The sequence below is a fragment of the Oncorhynchus gorbuscha genome, linkage group LG10, assembly GCF_021184085.1.
Source record: "Oncorhynchus gorbuscha isolate QuinsamMale2020 ecotype Even-year linkage group LG10, OgorEven_v1.0, whole genome shotgun sequence".
Taxonomy (NCBI): Eukaryota; Metazoa; Chordata; class Actinopteri; order Salmoniformes; family Salmonidae; genus Oncorhynchus; species Oncorhynchus gorbuscha.
Window position 1 is genome coordinate 91,239,012 of NC_060182.1, and position 17,564 is coordinate 91,256,575.

Genomic DNA, 17,564 nt, shown 5'->3' on the forward strand with positions numbered 1-17,564 from the left:
AGGAAAGATAGGTGAGGAAGGGAAAGATAGGGGAGGTATGGAAAGATAGGGGTCGGTAGGAAAAGTTAGGGGGTAGGGAAAGATATGGAAAGATAGGGGGAGGTAGGGAAAGATAAGGGGAGGTAGGAAAAGATAAGGGGAGGAAGGGAAAGATAGGGGAGGTAGGGGAGGTAGGAAAGATAGGGGAGGTAGGAAAGATAGGGGAGGTAGGAAAGATAGGGGAGGTAGGGGAGGTAGGAAAGATAGGGTGAGGTAGGGAAAGATAGGGGATGTAGGGAAAGACAGGGGGAGGTAGGGAAAGATATGGGATGTAGGGAAATAAAAGGCAAAATAGCAGGGGTAGTGAAAGATAGGAGGAGGAAGGGAAAGATAAGGGAGGTAGGGTAGGAAGGGAAAGATAGGGGTGGAAGGAAAGAAAGGAGGAGGTAGGGAAAACTAGGGGGAGGTAGGGAAAAATAGGGGAGGTAGGGAAAAATAGGGGGAGGTAAGGGGAGGTAGGGAAAATAGTGGGAGGTAGGGAAAAATAGGGGGAGGTAAGGAAAGATAGGGGGAGGTAAGGAAAGATAGGAGGATGAAGGGAAAGAGGGTGAGGTAGGGAAAGGTAGGGGATGTAGGGAAATAAAATGAAAAATAGGGGGTAGGGAAAGATAAGGGGGAGGTAAGGAAAGATAGGGGAGGAAGGGAAAGATAGGGGAGGTAGGGGAGGAAGGGAACAGTAGGAAAGATAGGGGAGGTAAGGAAAGATAGGAGGAGGTAGGGACAGATAGGGGAGGTAGGGAAAGATAGAGGGAGGTAGGGAAAATAGGGAGTGGTAGGGAAAAGTAGGGGGAGGTAAGGAAAGATAGGGGGAGGTAGGGAAAGACAGGGAGAGGTAGGGAAAGATCGGGGAGGTAGGGAAAGATCGGGTTAGGTAGGGAGAGGTAGGGAAAGATCGGGAGGTAGGAAAAGATAAGGGGAGGAAGGGAAAGATATGGGGAGGTAGGGGAGGAAGGGAAAGATAGGGGAGGTAGGGGAGGAAGGGAAAGATAAGGGGAGGTAGGGGAGGAAGGGAAAGATAGGGGAGGTAGGGAAGGAAGGGAAAGATAAGGGGAGGTAGGGGAGGAAGGGAAAGATAGGGGAGGAAGGGAAAGATATGGGAGGTAGGGGAGGAAGGGAAAGATAGGGGAGGTAGGGGAGGAAGGGAAAGATAGGGGAGGTAGGGGAGGAAGAGAAAGATAAGGGGAAGGTAAGAAAAGATAGTAGGAGGTAGGGAAAGGTAGGGGGAGGTAGGGAAAGGTAGGGGGAGGTAGGGAAAGGTAGGGGAGGTAGGGAAAGGTAGGGGGAGGTAGGGAAAGGTAGGGGGGTAGGGAAAGGTATGGGGAGGTAGGGAAAGGTAGGGGGAGGTAGGGAAAGTTAGGGGGAGGTAGGGAAAGGTAGGGGGAGGTAGGGAAAGTTAGGGGGAGGTAGGGAAAGTTAGGGGGAGGTAGGGAAAGTTAGGGGAGGTAGGGAAAGTTAGGGGGAGGTAAGGGAAAGTTAGGGGAGGTAAGGGAAAGTTAGGGGGATGTAGGGAAAGTTAGGGGGAGGTAGGGAAAGTTAGGGGAGGTAGGGAAAGTTAGGGGGAGGTAGGGAAAGTTAGGGGAGGTACGGAAAGGTAGGGAAAGTTAGGGGGAGGTAGGGAAAGTTTGGGGAGGTAGGTAAAGATAACGAAAGATAGGAGGATGAAGGGAAAGATTGGGGAGGTAGGGAAAGATAAGGGGAAGAAGGAAAGATAGGATGAGGTACGGACAGATAGGGGGAGGTAGGGAAATGTAGGGGGAAGTAGGCAAATAAACGGAAAGATATGGGTGGTAGTGAAAGATAGGGGAGGAAGGGAATGATAGGGGAGGTAGGGAAAGGAAGGGAAAGATAGGTGAGGAAGGGATAGATAAGGGAGGTATGGAAAGATAGGAGAGGTAGGGAAAGATAGGGGGAGTTAGGGGAAGATAGGGAAAGATAGGGGAGGTAGGAGAGATAGCGGCAGGTAGGGAGAGATAGGGAAAGTTAGTGAGAGGGAGGGAAATATAAGGAAAGTTAGGGTGAGGTAGGGAAAAATAGGGGGAGTTAAGGAAAGATAGGGGGAGGTACAGAACAATAGGGAGAGGTAGGGAAATATAAGGAAAGTTAGGGTGAGGTAGGGATAGAAAGGGGAGGTAGGGAAAAATAGGGGGAGTTAAGGAAAGATAGGGGGAGGTAGGGAAAGATAGGGGAGGTAGGGAAAGATAGGGGAGGTAGGGAAAGATAGGAGAATGTAGGGTAAGATTGGGGGAGGTAGGGAAAGATAGGGGAGGTAGGGAAAGATAGGGGGAGGTAGGGAAAGATAAGGGAGTTAGGGAAAGATAGTGGATGTAGGGTACGATTGGGGAGTTAGGGAAAGATAGTGGATGTAGGGTAAGATAGGGGGAGGTAGGGAAAGATAGGGGAGGTAGTGCCTAGGTGGGGGGAGATACTGGCAGGCAGGGGTCAAAGGGCAGTGGGGTTGACTCCTGCTCATATATGTGCCGGGGTCAGCCACTGGACCAATACAGGCCCTGAGGCCCATCTTTCCATTTATACTGCCTATTGGAAGGCACAAAAAATTGTCAAAGACTTTAGTCACCCAAGTCAAGACTGTCAAGAAACCCCTTGTTTTTACACTTCCTCGACTAACGTGTACCTCCTCACATTTGCACTTTCTTCCACTGCAAAACTACCATTCCAGTGTTTTACTTGCTATATTGTATGTGCTTTGCCACCATGGTCTTTTTTTGCCTTTACCTGCCTTCTCACCTCATTTGCTCACCTCGTATATAGACTTGTTTATACTGTATTATTGACTGTATGTTTGTTTTACTCCATGTGTAACTCTGTGTCGTTGTATCTGTCAAACTGCTTTGCTTTATCTTGGCCAGGTCACAATTGTAAATGAGAACTTGTTCTCAACTTGCCTACCTGGTTAAATAAAGGTTAAATTAAATAAATAAATAAATAAATAAAACATTGACCCGGTATCGGTATCCCCTTTAGCCTTATTATTGTTATTTAATTTTATTGTGTTACTTTTATTTCATTTTTTACTTTAGTTTATTTAGTCAATATTTTCATAACTCTATTTCTTGAACTGTATTCTGTGCATGCGACAAATAAAATTAGATTTAATTTGCATATGAAATAAAACAACTGATAAAAATAAAATAAAAAATTCCCTAACGAGAAACACATCTAACCCCTAAATGTCAATTTATTAAAGTCCACATATGCATTTACACAAGACACTGTGGCCTGCACTTAGCCTACACATATCCTACATAAGCGACTTGAACTGGCGCCCAGTGGCCCTGCAGTCTAAGGTACAATGTAGGTATGGTACTGCATTGAATTCAAACACCTCTTCCAGTTGACACTCATGGTGATTCTACATATCTCTTCAGGCATTCAAATTCTCCTGCCGGCGGATTATTTTCCTCCTGCGGCAAAATGGGTCAAATTAAGATCCAACTTCTGTATTCGTTAAAGTCACTTACTGTGGTGACAATATGCTTCTTTGATACCATCCCTGTGTACCTATTGTCTTTCATAGTGGTGCCAGAACAAAAGGAAAGTCTAACACCAGGCGGGATCCCACTCACCCTTTAACCAGCTCCACAGCGATGAAGTCGTTGCCGTCTCCACTGTTGAACAGTATGAATCCGTCGGGCGAGGTGGTTTTGAACTGAAAGAAGAGGTGCATGGTGGTGTAGGCCTGCAGGGTGGCCAGGCTCAGGTAGCTGCTCTTAGACTTGAAGGTCACGGGGTCAGCGATGATGGAGCGCATGCCAAAGCGGGCGTTGAGCTCACAGAAGTCGATGTCTCCGTTCTTACAGAGATCTATATACAGCATACCGTTGAACCTGGAGTAAGTAGAGTGGGGAATAAATATATTATCTGATGCATGTAAACAGAGAAACCCCTATCTTGTTCACAGGAAGGTCCCTGTCGTTCGCTAGGGACAAAGTTATCAACAACACCTGCTGAAGTCAAACATAACAGCCATGCGACATGATTTAGATAGGCTTTATCCAGAACAGATATCATTTCAACAACGTGAACATATTCCATCGGATGGCAGAGTTGTCACATTCAAATCTTCTTGCATTTCCATGTAAAGCGTTTGTAAACTGTTGTGTCTTTCTGGATGAAATAAAGATTCTAACATTATTTAGCAGAAATAATACAACAAAGTATAGAACAAAGAATATAACAACGTACAGTGGGGCAAAAAAAGTATTTAGTCAGCCACCAATTGTGCAAGTTCTCCCACTTAAAAAGATGAGAGAGGCCTGTCATTTTCATCATAGGTACACTTCAACTATGACAGCCAAAATGAGAAACAAAAATCCTGAAAATCACATTGTAAGATTTTTTATGAATTTATTTGCAAATTATGGTGGAAAATAAATATTTAAAACAAATATGACAAAGTATATGACAAAGTATAAAACAAAGTATATAACAGAGTATGTGTTAAAGTATATAACAAAGTATATAACAAAGAATATAACAAAGAATATGGGCAAAGAAGAACCTGAGACTCTGTAGGTGTCCAATGAAGCTAGAGGGGATGGTCGAGACGAAGCGCCTCTCCGTCATGATTCCCGTCTCGATGTTGTGGAACTCCAAACGGGTGTGATCGCCCGCCATCTGGCCTGGAGTAGAGGATGGAGTGGAAAGAAAGAAAACAAGATAGAAAAGAAAAAGAAACACCGTCTGATACTAACACAAAGGGCTGAATTTAAATAGCTGGCGAATATTGGCCAGTACAATATGGTTCAATACAACATAATACTACAAATGAATTAACTTCAGAAAGAACAATTCAGGCCTATTAATTGATGTCAACAGTTTATAGTCACCATTCTCAAATAATTATTAAAAATAGCATAAGAAAACACTGAAAGGATAGTTCATCTTAATTAGCAAATGTTGTAATTCATGTCATCCTTAAACTGTGCCAGAACACCTTTACATGTCACCATTACAATCAGTGGCACATGAGGGACTGTTTCTCCAGGTTTGGGGTCACTTCCATTTCAATTCAGGAAGTAGATTGAACTTCCAATTCTCTTCCATGCTTTTCAATTAGGTGAATTTGGAATTGGAATCTGCTTAACTTTCTGAATTGACTGGAGTTGAAATGAAGTGGACCCCTTGTTTCTCTCAGACTGTAGATGATATAATACCTTCTGCTATGTCATCGTCCACCGTGAGCGTGTAGGTTTTTCCCCGGCGGACCACACGCACCGTATGCCACTCATTGTCATTGAGTTTTTGCCCAGCATACAGGGTCTCGGGTCCCTTGCCTGAGAACGATGGTTGGTCACAAAGTTAAAGTCATCCTGCATCACCAACCAAACCTTTGCTTTCCACTTTCCCATAAGGGGCTGTTACATTGGGCCTTTTTCAATAGAGGAGGCGATATAATGAGCTTATTTATAACCACACAAAGAAGCAGGGTAAACTGACTTATCTTCTGATTCATTTACATTTGGGATCATTTGAGCATCTTATTTTTCGTCACTTTTAAAATTGCATACTGTGGAAAGCAAAGGTTTGGTTTATATTTAGGAAAGACATAGTTCAGGTACTGTTTTAAAAAGCAACAACGAAATACTTTTCTTCTAAAACAATATTTCTTCAATCATGACTGCACACTGGACTAGCACCTTGATTGCGAAAATGTACGATTTTAAATATGTATTGAGCAGAAAAACACTGCAGTCAATGCAACAATTACTCAGCTTTTACTCATCATAGCGACTCGAAATCCCTTCCATTATTCCAAATCTGTGTGTGTGTGTGTGTGTGTGTGTGTGTGTGTGTGTGTGTGTGTGTGTGTGTGTGTGTGTGTGTGTGTGTGTGTGTGTGTGTGTGTGTGTGTGTGTGTGTGTGTGTGTGTGTGTGTGTGTGTGTGTGTGTGTGTGTGTGTGTGTGTGTGTGTGTGTGTGTGTGTGTGTGTTCTCACCCTGTCATGTGTGTGTGTGCTGTTCATTTGAAGTCAGCACAAACAGAGTATGCCAGATAGAAGCAGACGAGCACAGAGCCCCTGGAGGGATGCTGTATTGATTTGGACAGTTTCTTGTTTCCTTTTGCTGTCAGTTGGCAGTGTTAAAACCTTGATTTTTTTTGTTTTGCAAGCTGCAGATATTGGGTCCAGTATTGGTGGGGTATGGTCATTATTTTAGTCTATTTTAGTCTTCACATTATTTTCACTAAAGCACGTAATATTCCTCATAACTAAGACATACTTTACTGTATGGCTCTTTAATAACAAAGGCTATTTGAGACCAGCCTGATGTTATCTGTTGTTTGTCCTGAAATGCCATAGCTATTTCCTTGATTAATTAGCTCCAGACATTATAGGTAGAGCCTGACCGATATGGGACTTTGGGATCCGATTCCGATATTAGAGTAAAAAATATTCACTGTTAACCGATATATCTGCCAATATTTGTATAATTATAGCTGTAAGGAAAAAATATATATATTCATTTTCTGAATGTATTGTGCTTTAAAACAGCCCCACAAAGATTCTAAGAAAGCTGATTTCTTACATTTGAGGAAAGAACATTAATTCAAGAATTTAGGAACACCAGAAAGACTGTATATTTTTAGAAAAAAAACTGTGTCTAGTAAGAGGGATGATAAACTGCAATGATTCCAGCAATTTGTTGGGGCCTAGGCTCTGAAGAATCAGCTACCTCATGCTAACCATTTGGAAATAAACTACATAGGACACATGTTCAAGGTATTTAGCTGTGTTTTCATTGATTGTAGGGCTGTAGCCACTGAATTCTGTCACTTGAAAGGAGAAATATAGTAGGATAGTTAGGACGTCCGTACAAATGGTTCGGGTTAGGTTACGGTTAGGTTACGGTTAGGTTCGGGTTAGGTTACGGTTAGGTTACGGTTAGGTTACGGTTAGGTTTGCGTTAGGTTACGGTTAGGTTCGGGTTAGGTTCGGGTTAGGTTACGGTTAGGTTACGGTTAGGTTCGGGTTAGGTTACGTTAGGTTCGAGTTAGGTTACGGTTAGGTTACAGTTAGGTTCGGGTTAGGTTACGGTTAGGTTAAAGTTAGGTTCGGGTTAGGTTACGGTTAGGTTACGGTTAGGTTACGGTTCGGGTTAGGTTCAGGTTAGCATAGGAACGTCCCAAGGATCCCTGATAGCACTATTTTTCAGTGAACGGCATCAAGTACTCTCACACAGCTAGTTAGCTGGCTAGCTAGAGAGGAAGAGAGAGGCCTACATTTCCAGAAAATCTATCTCCCTCCAGCAGTTGGCATTTTTTCATTGTTTTGCCCACCAAGCAAGGAGTTTATATGGAAGTCAATGAGAGAGTGTCAAATTTGGTCGACCAAAAAATGGGTGCCTAATTTGCTACATGAGGTTTATTTGATCAAATATAAGTATCATAATGCTTAGGTTGTTAGGAGTGTACCGATATACTTTATATCGGAGTTGTCTCGAGATGGCTATGCATATTCATGGAATGAGGCTAGTAGCATAGCATTTCTTTCCATTGAATACAGGCGAGTGAAGTCACCCACCCTCATCAATTACTTTTTTTTTTTAATATTCCAATAATGAGATGCATCCACCAATCCAAAGAAAGGATAGGCGGGAGCTAGGCAGCCCGCTGTGGTGCTATGTGGACAATGACTCCAATTGTCAGGGCAGAGAGACATGAATCTTGTCAGTATATCCATAATTCTCGGCCAGCACTCATCATGGAAATGTGGGTGGTCATCGGCCGAAACGTGAATTTGGACCAGTCTCTCTGAAGTGACAATGAACCAATACATCAGAACGTAGCTTTGTAACCGGCAATGTTTTTTTAGCGTCTCCTCAAAAAACATTTGAATGACATAGAGGAACATCCTTCACAAAGACTGAATATAACACGCCAGATGTTGCTGGCTTCACTAAAAGGCTGTAAAGTTAACGTTACCATAGAGTTGGACACTCTTAGCACCGCATTTGGGCATAACATCCATTGTTTGTCACGACACCCAACTCCCTACCATGACACTTCAACCTAACAGTATAGGTTTACTTGGTGTAACGCGTCAAGGAAAGATGGGTCTATAGCCCAGTAAAGAGCTACTAATGAATAATACGCGTAAAATCAAATCCTGTGAATTTCACATCCTGACCTTAGTTCCTTTTTCATGTCTCTATTTTGGTTTGGTCAGGGCGTGAGTTGGGGTGGGCATTCTATGTGTTTTTTTCTATGTTTTCTATTTCTATGTGTTTGGCCTGGTATGGTTCCCAATCAGAGGCAGCTGTCAATCGTTGTCGCTAATTGAGAACCATACTTAGGTACCCTTTTCCCCACCTGTGTTTTGTGGGTAATTATTTTTCTGTGTGTGTGTGTGTGTACACACGTGAGTGTGTGTGTGTGTGTACACACGTGAGTGTGTGTGTGTGTACACACGTGTGTGTGTGTGTGTGTGTGTGTGTGTGTGTGTGTGTGTGTGTGTGTGTGTGTGTGTGTGTGTGTGTGTGTGTGTGTGTGTGTGTGTGTACGTGTGTACGTGTGTATGTGTACGTGTGTGTGTGTGTGTGTGTGTGTGTGTGTGTGTGTGTGTGTGTGTGTGTGTGTGTGTGTGTGTGTGTGTGTGTGTGTGTGTGTGTGTGTGTGTGTGTGTGTGTGTGTGTGTGTGTGTGTGTGTGTGTGTGCGTGCGCGTGTGCGTGTGTGTGTGTGTGTGTACCTCGGTTGCGTCACGGTCTTTGCTGTTAACCTGTTTGTTTTTTGGTTATTTCACTTTATTCATTAAAAGTTGTGGAACTACAAGCACGCTGCGCCTTGGTTGATTTATGACAGGGAGTTTGAGGATAGTGGGCGCGACAGTGAAGAACTTATTTATTTTCCAATCATTTTTTCTTCATCTTATATATATTATTTTCAATAGATTAAACAGTGATACAAATACATTGGTCAGAGGCCCATATCGTCCGACATTAATGGTCAATAGAATAATATGAATCATATCTGTCACTCACACACACACACACATACACACACATCCTGTACACTGAAGGTTTCCGAGCCCTAATCACGAGTAAAAGCAGTTATTGTTGACTGTACTAAGACCCAAAATCCCTATTCTAATGTCAAATCGAAGCTCAGATTTAGAGGCTAAAACATTTAGATGCAAACAAATCTCACCAACTTAACAATCTAACACAAATCCTACAGTAACCATGGACTCTTGAATTGTGGCATTTCACATGGATAGCACCTACACTGTATGAATAACGTCTCTATAGACTGTATCTCGTTGTCATGTTGTATAATGGGGTTACTTCTACTAAACAGGTGTTCTCCATTGTTCTCCAATGATGGAGCTTTGTTTGCATGTAACCATTTTGTTTTACATTTAGTTAAGTAATAGGTGGTGATTTCTTCATCTCAACTTTGCGACAAAAAAAACAAAATGCTAAATAACCTATCTGCCATTTAAAAGAAAACATATAGAGATTATAAAAAGGGTAATATAATTATAAGTCTCTAAACAGGGAAAGCATATTGTTTAACATTTTTTTAAACCAAACTTTTATTACAGTGAAACTACTTATGACTAAAATACATTCATTCAAAACAATCTGTCACAGGACCCTATAACATGAAATGTTTTATTTAAGAAAATATGGCCTTAAATAAAACCCCAAAACCTAAAGAGATTAACAAATCACCACCTTGTCTGTTTCTAGTTTGGATGTTTGTGTTGTCAATAGTCTACTGATGGTCTGACCAGTTGAACAGACAGACACACCCATTAGCCATTCTCCAATCAACACTATGAAAAAGACAAACTTCAAATAACACATTCCTTTAAACAGCAGAGTATCATAATACAAGAGAAAAATGAAACTTGAGTGTTAACTTACTGGAAGTACAGTTTATCCTGACACAGTCTAGATGGGGAAGAATAAATGACAGATGAAATTGCATCCTTCAAGGTTATAGCTGCAGACATCCAACAACAAGAATTCCACCCTTCCGGGGACGTCCACATGCAGAGAGGCGGCCATTTTGTAAAAGGGGAGGGGTCTCTATACATTCTTAGGTGTTAGACTGTTAGCTTACATTACAAATTGCTGGCTTGAATTGTACAAGTTTGACTCCAGTTGCAATATGATTGTAAAACTAGTAATGTACTCGGTCGATTTAATATGTTCACAAATGTCAAATTCTTGGTCCATATACAAAAATAGTTATGGCTTTATATGGTCATTAGTTGTGTGTTGTGTGGTAAAATGTACATAGCACTTTTGCAGCACTTGTTACAGTCATGAAATTCACTGAGTTCTGTCACCACTACTATAACACTTAGATTATACACATGTAATTTATTTAAAGATGCATAACAAGGACACTGGCTGTCAACATTTTGAAAATGGCCGCTTTTATTTGACCAACCACATAGATTCTTCATCCCAGCACAGACTTTCATTTTGGAGGAGTTTCTTTTATTTTTAAGCTCAAAGTCTACAACTCCAAAGCCTTCACACCAACCTGTTGACTAAACAGACTATTAAAATCATATGTCTGATATTAGCAAAAAGGTGGTGTTAGATTTTCATTATGGAGCCACGGATCTTTGAAACCCAGTGAAATGCTGTTAGAATTGACACTGGAAGTACATAGCAAACAAAAATCATATTTGCAATTTGAGATAGTGAATATCAATATCAAAAGGTGAATTGATTAGTGAAAGACAATTGACTCCTTCACTGACAACAGATTCCTGCCTGTTGTACAGGTTTATAGGGCTGCCATTTTGAGGTGGCCTTTGGGATCCTACGATGGACCTTCTGGGTGTGTCACCATGTGGCTGGTGGGTTTCATGTGTCGTCAACCGCAACAGAAAAGTGGGAGCGAACAGCCGCGATCCAATCAGCACCAGAACCATGCAGAGGCATAAGACCCTTGTATCTAACAGCACAGGATAGAGACTGTAGAAATATATGTTGTTTCTATGAAATTATGGATCATATGAGTTTAGATAAAACGCATAAGGAATATCTACCTCTTCAACACTTAAATGTGGATATGTGATGCTCGCTATTGACATTGCACTTCATACAAAAAGGTTAATTGCGTAGAGTCATTTTGTGCAAGCAAATAATGGTAGTTGCATTGCACTTGTATATAGGCAAAAGTACAACTTATTGAACAACTTCAATAAGTAACATAGCCTATCAATACTACTGTACCTATTATAATAATGACTACAAACTATTATGAGAAATATTCAGCTTTAATAAAGCTTTATTCGATCTTAAGGATAAAATGTGTAAATACAGGTCATGTAAACCAGTGCTTCTGTCCTTTATGCAACACAGTGGTGTTGGTTGTCTGAGGGGGGGGGGCAGCCAGCTGCAGGTTTGGCTGGGCTCTGTTCTCGGGCTGTTCGCCTGACGGGCCGCAGGCTTAAGGCCTTTGAAGGGGTGAATGCCATCTTTTGACAAAGCATGATGGGAAATGGAGTTGTTCGCAGAGAGTGTATATAGTATGAGTACACCATAAACAGAGAAAAGGAGAACAAATACAAAATCAAAAGTTAAGAAGTTACAACTTGATGACAAGAAGATGATGTTAGTGGAAAATGTAAAGTAGAGCTTTTTGTTTCTCAATTTCCTCTAAGTGAGAATGAGTTGGAGGCCTCAGAATCCTTCAGTTCTGCTGACGGACTGAATGAGTGTTCTCCTATACTCCCTTTAAAGACATTCGCTTGACAAACGAGAAAACAGCTACAATAGTAGCCGGCTCCAGTATACACTACCTCAAAATAGTCAGAAATAATCTAAAATGTTGTCATAATATATGCACAAATTCATTCAAACTGTTTATTCTGGGAAAGTCACAGCATTTTACAATGCTAACAAAGACATATTATATACATTATATTATAATAGTAAAAGTGTTCTGTTTAGCAATAGTATTAAGTTTAGCAATATTGTTCTGTTTAGTGGTAGTGTTCTGTTTAACAATAGTGTTCTGTTAAGTGGTAGTGTTCTGTTTAGTGGTAGTGTTCTGTTTAGCAATAGTATTAAGTTTAGCAATATTGTTCTGTTTAGTGGTAGGGTTCTGTTTAACAATAGTGTTCTGTTAAGTGGTAGTGTTCTGTTTAGTGGTAGTGTTCTGTTTAGTGGTAGTGTTCTGTTTAGTGGTAGTGTTCTGTTTAGTGGTAGTGTTCTGTTTAACAATAGTGTTCTGTTTAGTGGTAGGTGTTCTGTTTAACAATAGTATTCTGTTTAGCAATAGTATTCTGTTTAGTAATAGTGTTCTGTTTAGTGGTAGTGTTCTGTTTAACAATAGTGTTCTGTTTAGCAATAGTATTCTGTTTAGTAATAGTGTTCTGTTTAGTGGTAGTGTTCTGTTTAACAATAGTGTTCTGTTTAGTGGTAGTGTTCTGTTTAGTGGTAGTGTTCTGTTTAACAATAGTGTTCTGTTTAGTGGTAGTGTTCTGTTTAGTGGTAGTGTTCTGTTTAACAATAGTGTTCTGTTTAGTGGTAGTGTTCTGTTTAGTAATAGTGTTCTGTTTAGTGGTAGTGTTCTGTTTAGTGGTAGTGTTCTGTTTAGTAATAGTGTTCTGTTTAGTAATAGTGTTCTGTTTAGTAATAGTGTTCTGTTTAGTGGTAGTGTTCTGTTTAGTGGTAGTGTTCTGTTTAACAATAGTGTTCTGTTTAGTGGTAGTGTTCTGTTTAGTGGTAGTGTTCTGTTTAGTAATAGTGTTCTGTTTAGTGGTAGTGTTCTGTTTAACAATAGTGTTCTGTTTAGTGGTAGTGTTCTGTTTAGTGGTAGTGTTCTGTTTAGTGGTAGTCTTCTGTTTAGTAATAGTGTTCTGTTTAGTAGTAGTGTTCTGTTTAGTGGTAGTGTTCTGTTTAGTGGTAGTCTTCTGTTTAGTGGTAGTGTTCTGTTTAGTAATAGTGTTCTGTTTAGTGGTAGTATTCTGTTTAGTAATAGTGTTCTGTTTAGTGGTAGTGTTCTGTTTAGTGGTAGTGTTCTGTTTAGTGGTAGTGTTCTGTTTAGTGGTAGTGTTCTGTTTAACAATAGTGTTCTGTTTAGTGGTAGTGTTCTGTTTAGTAATAGTGTTCTGTTTAGTAATAGTGTTCTGTTTAGTAATAGTGTTCTGTTTAGTGGTAGTGTTCTGTTTAGTGGTAGTGTTCTGTTTAGTGGTAGTGTTCTGTTTAACAATAGTGTTCTGTTTAGTGGTAGTGTTCTGTTTAGTAATAGTGTTCTGTTTAGCAATAGTGTTCTGTTTAGTAATAGTGTTCTGTTTAGTAATAGTGTTCTGTTTAGTGGTAGTGTTCTGTTTAGTGGTAGTGTTCTGTTTAACAATAGTGTTCTGTTTAGTGATAGTATTCTGTTTAGTAATAGTGTTCTGTTTAGTGGTAGTGTTCTGTTTAGTAATAGTGTTCTGTTTAGTGGTAGTATTCTGTTTAGTAATAGTGTTCTGTTTAGTGGTAGTGTTCTGTTTAGTGGTAGTGTTCTGTTTAGTAATAGTGTTCTGTTTAGTAATAGTGTTCTGTTTAGTGGTAGTGTTCTGTTTAACAATAGTGTTCTGTTTAGTGGTAGTGTTCTGTTTAGCAATAGTGTTCTGTTTAGTGGCAGTGTTCTGTTTAGCAGTAGTGTTCTGTTTAGTGGTAGTGTTCTGTTTAGTGGTAGTGTTCTGTTTAACAATAGTGTTCTGTTTAGTGGTAGTGTTCTGTTTAGTGGTAGTGTTCTGTTTAGTGGTAGTGTTCTGTTTAACAATAGTGTTCTGTTTAGTGGTAGGTGTTCTGTTTAACAATAGTATTCTGTTTAGCAATAGTATTCTGTTTAGTAATAGTGTTCTGTTTAGTGGTAGTGTTCTGTTTAACAATAGTGTTCTGTTTAGCAATAGTATTCTGTTTAGTAATAGTGTTCTGTTTAGTGGTAGTGTTCTGTTTAACAATAGTGTTCTGTTTAGTGGTAGTGTTCTGTTTAGTGGTAGTGTTCTGTTTAACAATAGTGTTCTGTTTAGTGGTAGTGTTCTGTTTAGTGGTAGTGTTCTGTTTAACAATAGTGTTCTGTTTAGTGGTAGTGTTCTGTTTAGTAATAGTGTTCTGTTTAGTGGTAGTGTTCTGTTTAGTAATAGTGTTCTGTTTAGTAATAGTGTTCTGTTTAGTAATAGTGTTCTGTTTAGTGGTAGTGTTCTGTTTTAGTTTAACAATAGTGTTCTGTTTAGTGGTAGTGTTCTGTTTAGTGGTAGTGTTCTGTTTAGTAATAGTGTTCTGTTTAGTGGTAGTGTTCTGTTTAACAATAGTGTTCTGTTTAGTGGTAGTGTTCTGTTTAGTGGTAGTGTTCTGTTTAGTGGTAGTCTTCTGTTTAGTAATAGTGTTCTGTTTAGTAGTAGTGTTCTGTTTAGTGGTAGTGTTCTGTTTAGTGGTAGTCTTCTGTTAGTGGTAGTGTTCTGTTTAGTAATAGTGTTCTGTTTAGTGGTAGTATTCTGTTTAGTAATAGTGTTCTGTTTAGTGGTAGTGTTCTGTTTAGTGGTAGTGTTCTGTTTAGTGGTAGTGTTCTGTTTAGTGGTAGTGTTCTGTTTAACAATAGTGTTCTGTTTAGTGGTAGTGTTCTGTTTAGTAATAGTGTTCTGTTTAGTAATAGTGTTCTGTTTAGTAATAGTGTTCTGTTTAGTGGTAGTGTTCTGTTTAGTGGTAGTGTTCTGTTTAGTGGTAGTGTTCTGTTTAACAATAGTGTTCTGTTTAGTGGTAGTGTTCTGTTTAGTAATAGTGTTCTGTTTAGTAATAGTGTTCTGTTTAGCAATAGTGTTCTGTTTAGTAATAGTGTTCTGTTTAGTAATAGTGTTCTGTTTAGTGGTAGTGTTCTGTTTAGTGGTAGTGTTCTGTTTAACAATAGTGTTCTGTTTAGTGATAGTATTCTGTTTAGTAATAGTGTTCTGTTTAGTGGTAGTGTTCTGTTTAGTGGTAGTGTTCTGTTTAACAATAGTGTTCTGTTTAGTGATAGTATTCTGTTTAGTAATAGTGTTCTGTTTAGTGGTAGTGTTCTGTTTAGTAATAGTGTTCTGTTTAGTGGTAGTATTCTGTTTAGTAATAGTGTTCTGTTTAGTGGTAGTGTTCTGTTTAGTGGTAGTGTTCTGTTTAGTAATAGTGTTCTGTTTAGTAATAGTGTTCTGTTTAGTGGTAGTGTTCTGTTTAACAATAGTGTTCTGTTTAGTGGTAGTGTTCTGTTTAGCAATAGTGTTCTGTTTTAGTGTTCTGTTTAGCAGTAGTGTTCTGTTTAGTGGTAGTGTTCTGTTTAGTGGTAGTGTTCTGTTTAACAATAGTGTTCTGTTTAGTGGTAGTGTTCTGTTTAGTGGTAGTGTTCTGTTTAGTGGTAGTGTTCTGTTTAACAATAGTGTTCTGTTTAGTGGTAGGTGTTCTGTTTAACAATAGTATTCTGTTTAGCAATAGTATTCTGTTTAGTAATAGTGTTCTGTTTAGTGGTAGTGTTCTGTTTAACAATAGTGTTAACAATAGTGTTCTGTTTAGCAATAGTGTTCTGTTTAGTAATAGTGTTCTGTTTAGTGGTAGTGTTCTGTTTAACAATAGTGTTCTGTTTAGTGGTAGTGTTCTGTTTTTAGTGTTCTGTTTAACAATAGTGTTCTGTTTAGTGGTAGTGTTCTGTTTAGTGGTAGTGTTCTGTTTAACAATAGTGTTCTGTTTAGTGGTAGTGTTCTGTTTAGTAATAGTGTTCTGTTTAGTGGTAGTGTTCTGTTTTTAGTGTTCTGTTTAGTAATAGTGTTCTGTTTAGTAATAGTGTTCTGTTTAGTGGTAGTGTTCTGTTTAGTGGTAGTGTTCTGTTTAACAATAGTGTTCTGTTTAGTGGTAGTGTTCTGTTTAGTGGTAGTGTTCTGTTTAGTAATAGTGTTCTGTTTAGTGGTAGTGTTCTGTTTAACAATAGTGTTCTGTTTAGTGGTAGTGTTCTGTTTAGTGGTAGTGTTCTGTTTAGTGGTAGTCTTCTGTTTAGTAATAGTGTTCTGTTTAGTAGTAGTGTTCTGTTTAGTGGTAGTGTTCTGTTTAGTGGTAGTCTTCTGTTTAGTGGTAGTGTTCTGTTTTAATAGTGTTCTGTTTAGTGGTAGTATTCTGTTTAGTAATAGTGTTCTGTTTAGTGGTAGTGTTCTGTTTTTAGTGTTCTGTTTAGTGGTAGTGTTCTGTTTAGTGGTAGTGTTCTGTTTTAGTGTTCTGTTTAGTGGTAGTGTTCTGTTTAGTAATAGTGTTCTGTTTAGTAATAGTAATAGTGTTCTGTTTAGTGGTAGTGTTCTGTTTAGTGGTAGTGTTCTGTTTAGTGGTAGTGTTCTGTTTAACAATAGTGTTCTGTTTAGTGGTAGTGTTCTGTTTAGTAATAGTGTTCTGTTTAGTAATAGTGTTCTGTTTAGCAATAGTGTTCTGTTTAGTAATAGTGTTCTGTTTAGTAATAGTGTTCTGTTTAGTGGTAGTGTTCTGTTTAGTGGTAGTGTTCTGTTTAACAATAGTGTTCTGTTTAGTGATAGTATTCTGTTTAGTAATAGTGTTCTGTTTAGTGGTAGTGTTCTGTTTAGTAATAGTGTTCTGTTTAGTGGTAGTATTCTGTTTAGTAATAGTGTTCTGTTTAGTGGTAGTGTTCTGTTTTTAGTGTTCTGTTTAGTAATAGTGTTCTGTTTAGTAATAGTGTTCTGTTTAGTGGTTGTGTTCTGTTTAACAATAGTGTTCTGTTTAGTGATAGTATTCTGTTTAGTAATAGTGTTCTGTTTAGTGGTAGTGTTCTGTTTAACAATAGTGTTCTGTTTAGTGGTAGTGTTCTGTTTAGCAATAGTGTTCTGTTTAGTGGCAGTGTTCTGTTTAGCAGTAGTGTTCTGTTTAGTGGTAGTGTTCTGTTTAGTGGTAGTGTTCTGTTTAGTGGTAGTGTTCTGTTTAGTGGTAGTGTTCTGTTTAACAATAGTGTTCTGTTTAGTGGTAGTGTTCTGTTTAGTAATAGTGTTCTGTTTAGTAATAGTGTTCTGTTTAGCAATAGTGTTCTGTTTAGTAATAGTGTTCTGTTTAGTAATAGTGTTCTGTTTAGTGGTAGTGTTCTGTTTAGTGGTAGTGTTCTGTTTAACAATAGTGTTCTGTTTAGTGATAGTATTCTGTTTAGTAATAGTGTTCTGTTTAGTGGTAGTGTTCTGTTTAGTAATAGTGTTCTGTTTAGTGGTAGTATTCTGTTTAGTAATAGTGTTCTGTTTAGTGGTAGTGTTCTGTTTAGTGGTAGTGTTCTGTTTAGTAATAGTGTTCTGTTTAGTAATAGTGTTCTGTTTAGTGGTTGTGTTCTGTTTAACAATAGTGTTCTGTTTAGTGATAGTATTCTGTTTAGTAATAGTGTTCTGTTTAGTGGTAGTGTTCTGTTTAACAATAGTGTTCTGTTTAGTGGTAGTGTTCTGTTTAGCAATAGTGTTCTGTTTAGTGGCAGTGTTCTGTTTAGCAGTAGTGTTCTGTTTAGTGGTAGTGTTCTGTTTAGTGGTAGTGTTCTGTTTAACAATAGTGTTCTG

General features: G+C 39.0%; 1 protein-coding gene across 3 annotated transcripts in view; it reads right to left on the reverse strand.

The window, feature by feature from the left end:
- Positions 1-17,564, reverse strand: part of LOC124046732 (neurexin-3a-like) — a 707,599-nt gene that overhangs the window by 430,678 nt on the left and 259,357 nt on the right. For all 3 annotated transcript variants that reach the window (XM_046367446.1, XM_046367444.1, XM_046367445.1), the window contains 4 exons: positions 9,925-9,951; positions 5,214-5,333; positions 4,559-4,679; positions 3,624-3,884 (listed from right to left, as the gene is read on the reverse strand). In XM_046367446.1, coding sequence (XP_046223402.1) covers positions 3,624-3,884; positions 4,559-4,679; positions 5,214-5,333; positions 9,925-9,951 — 529 coding nt within the window. The remainder of the gene's footprint in view (positions 1-3,623; positions 3,885-4,558; positions 4,680-5,213; positions 5,334-9,924; positions 9,952-17,564) is intronic.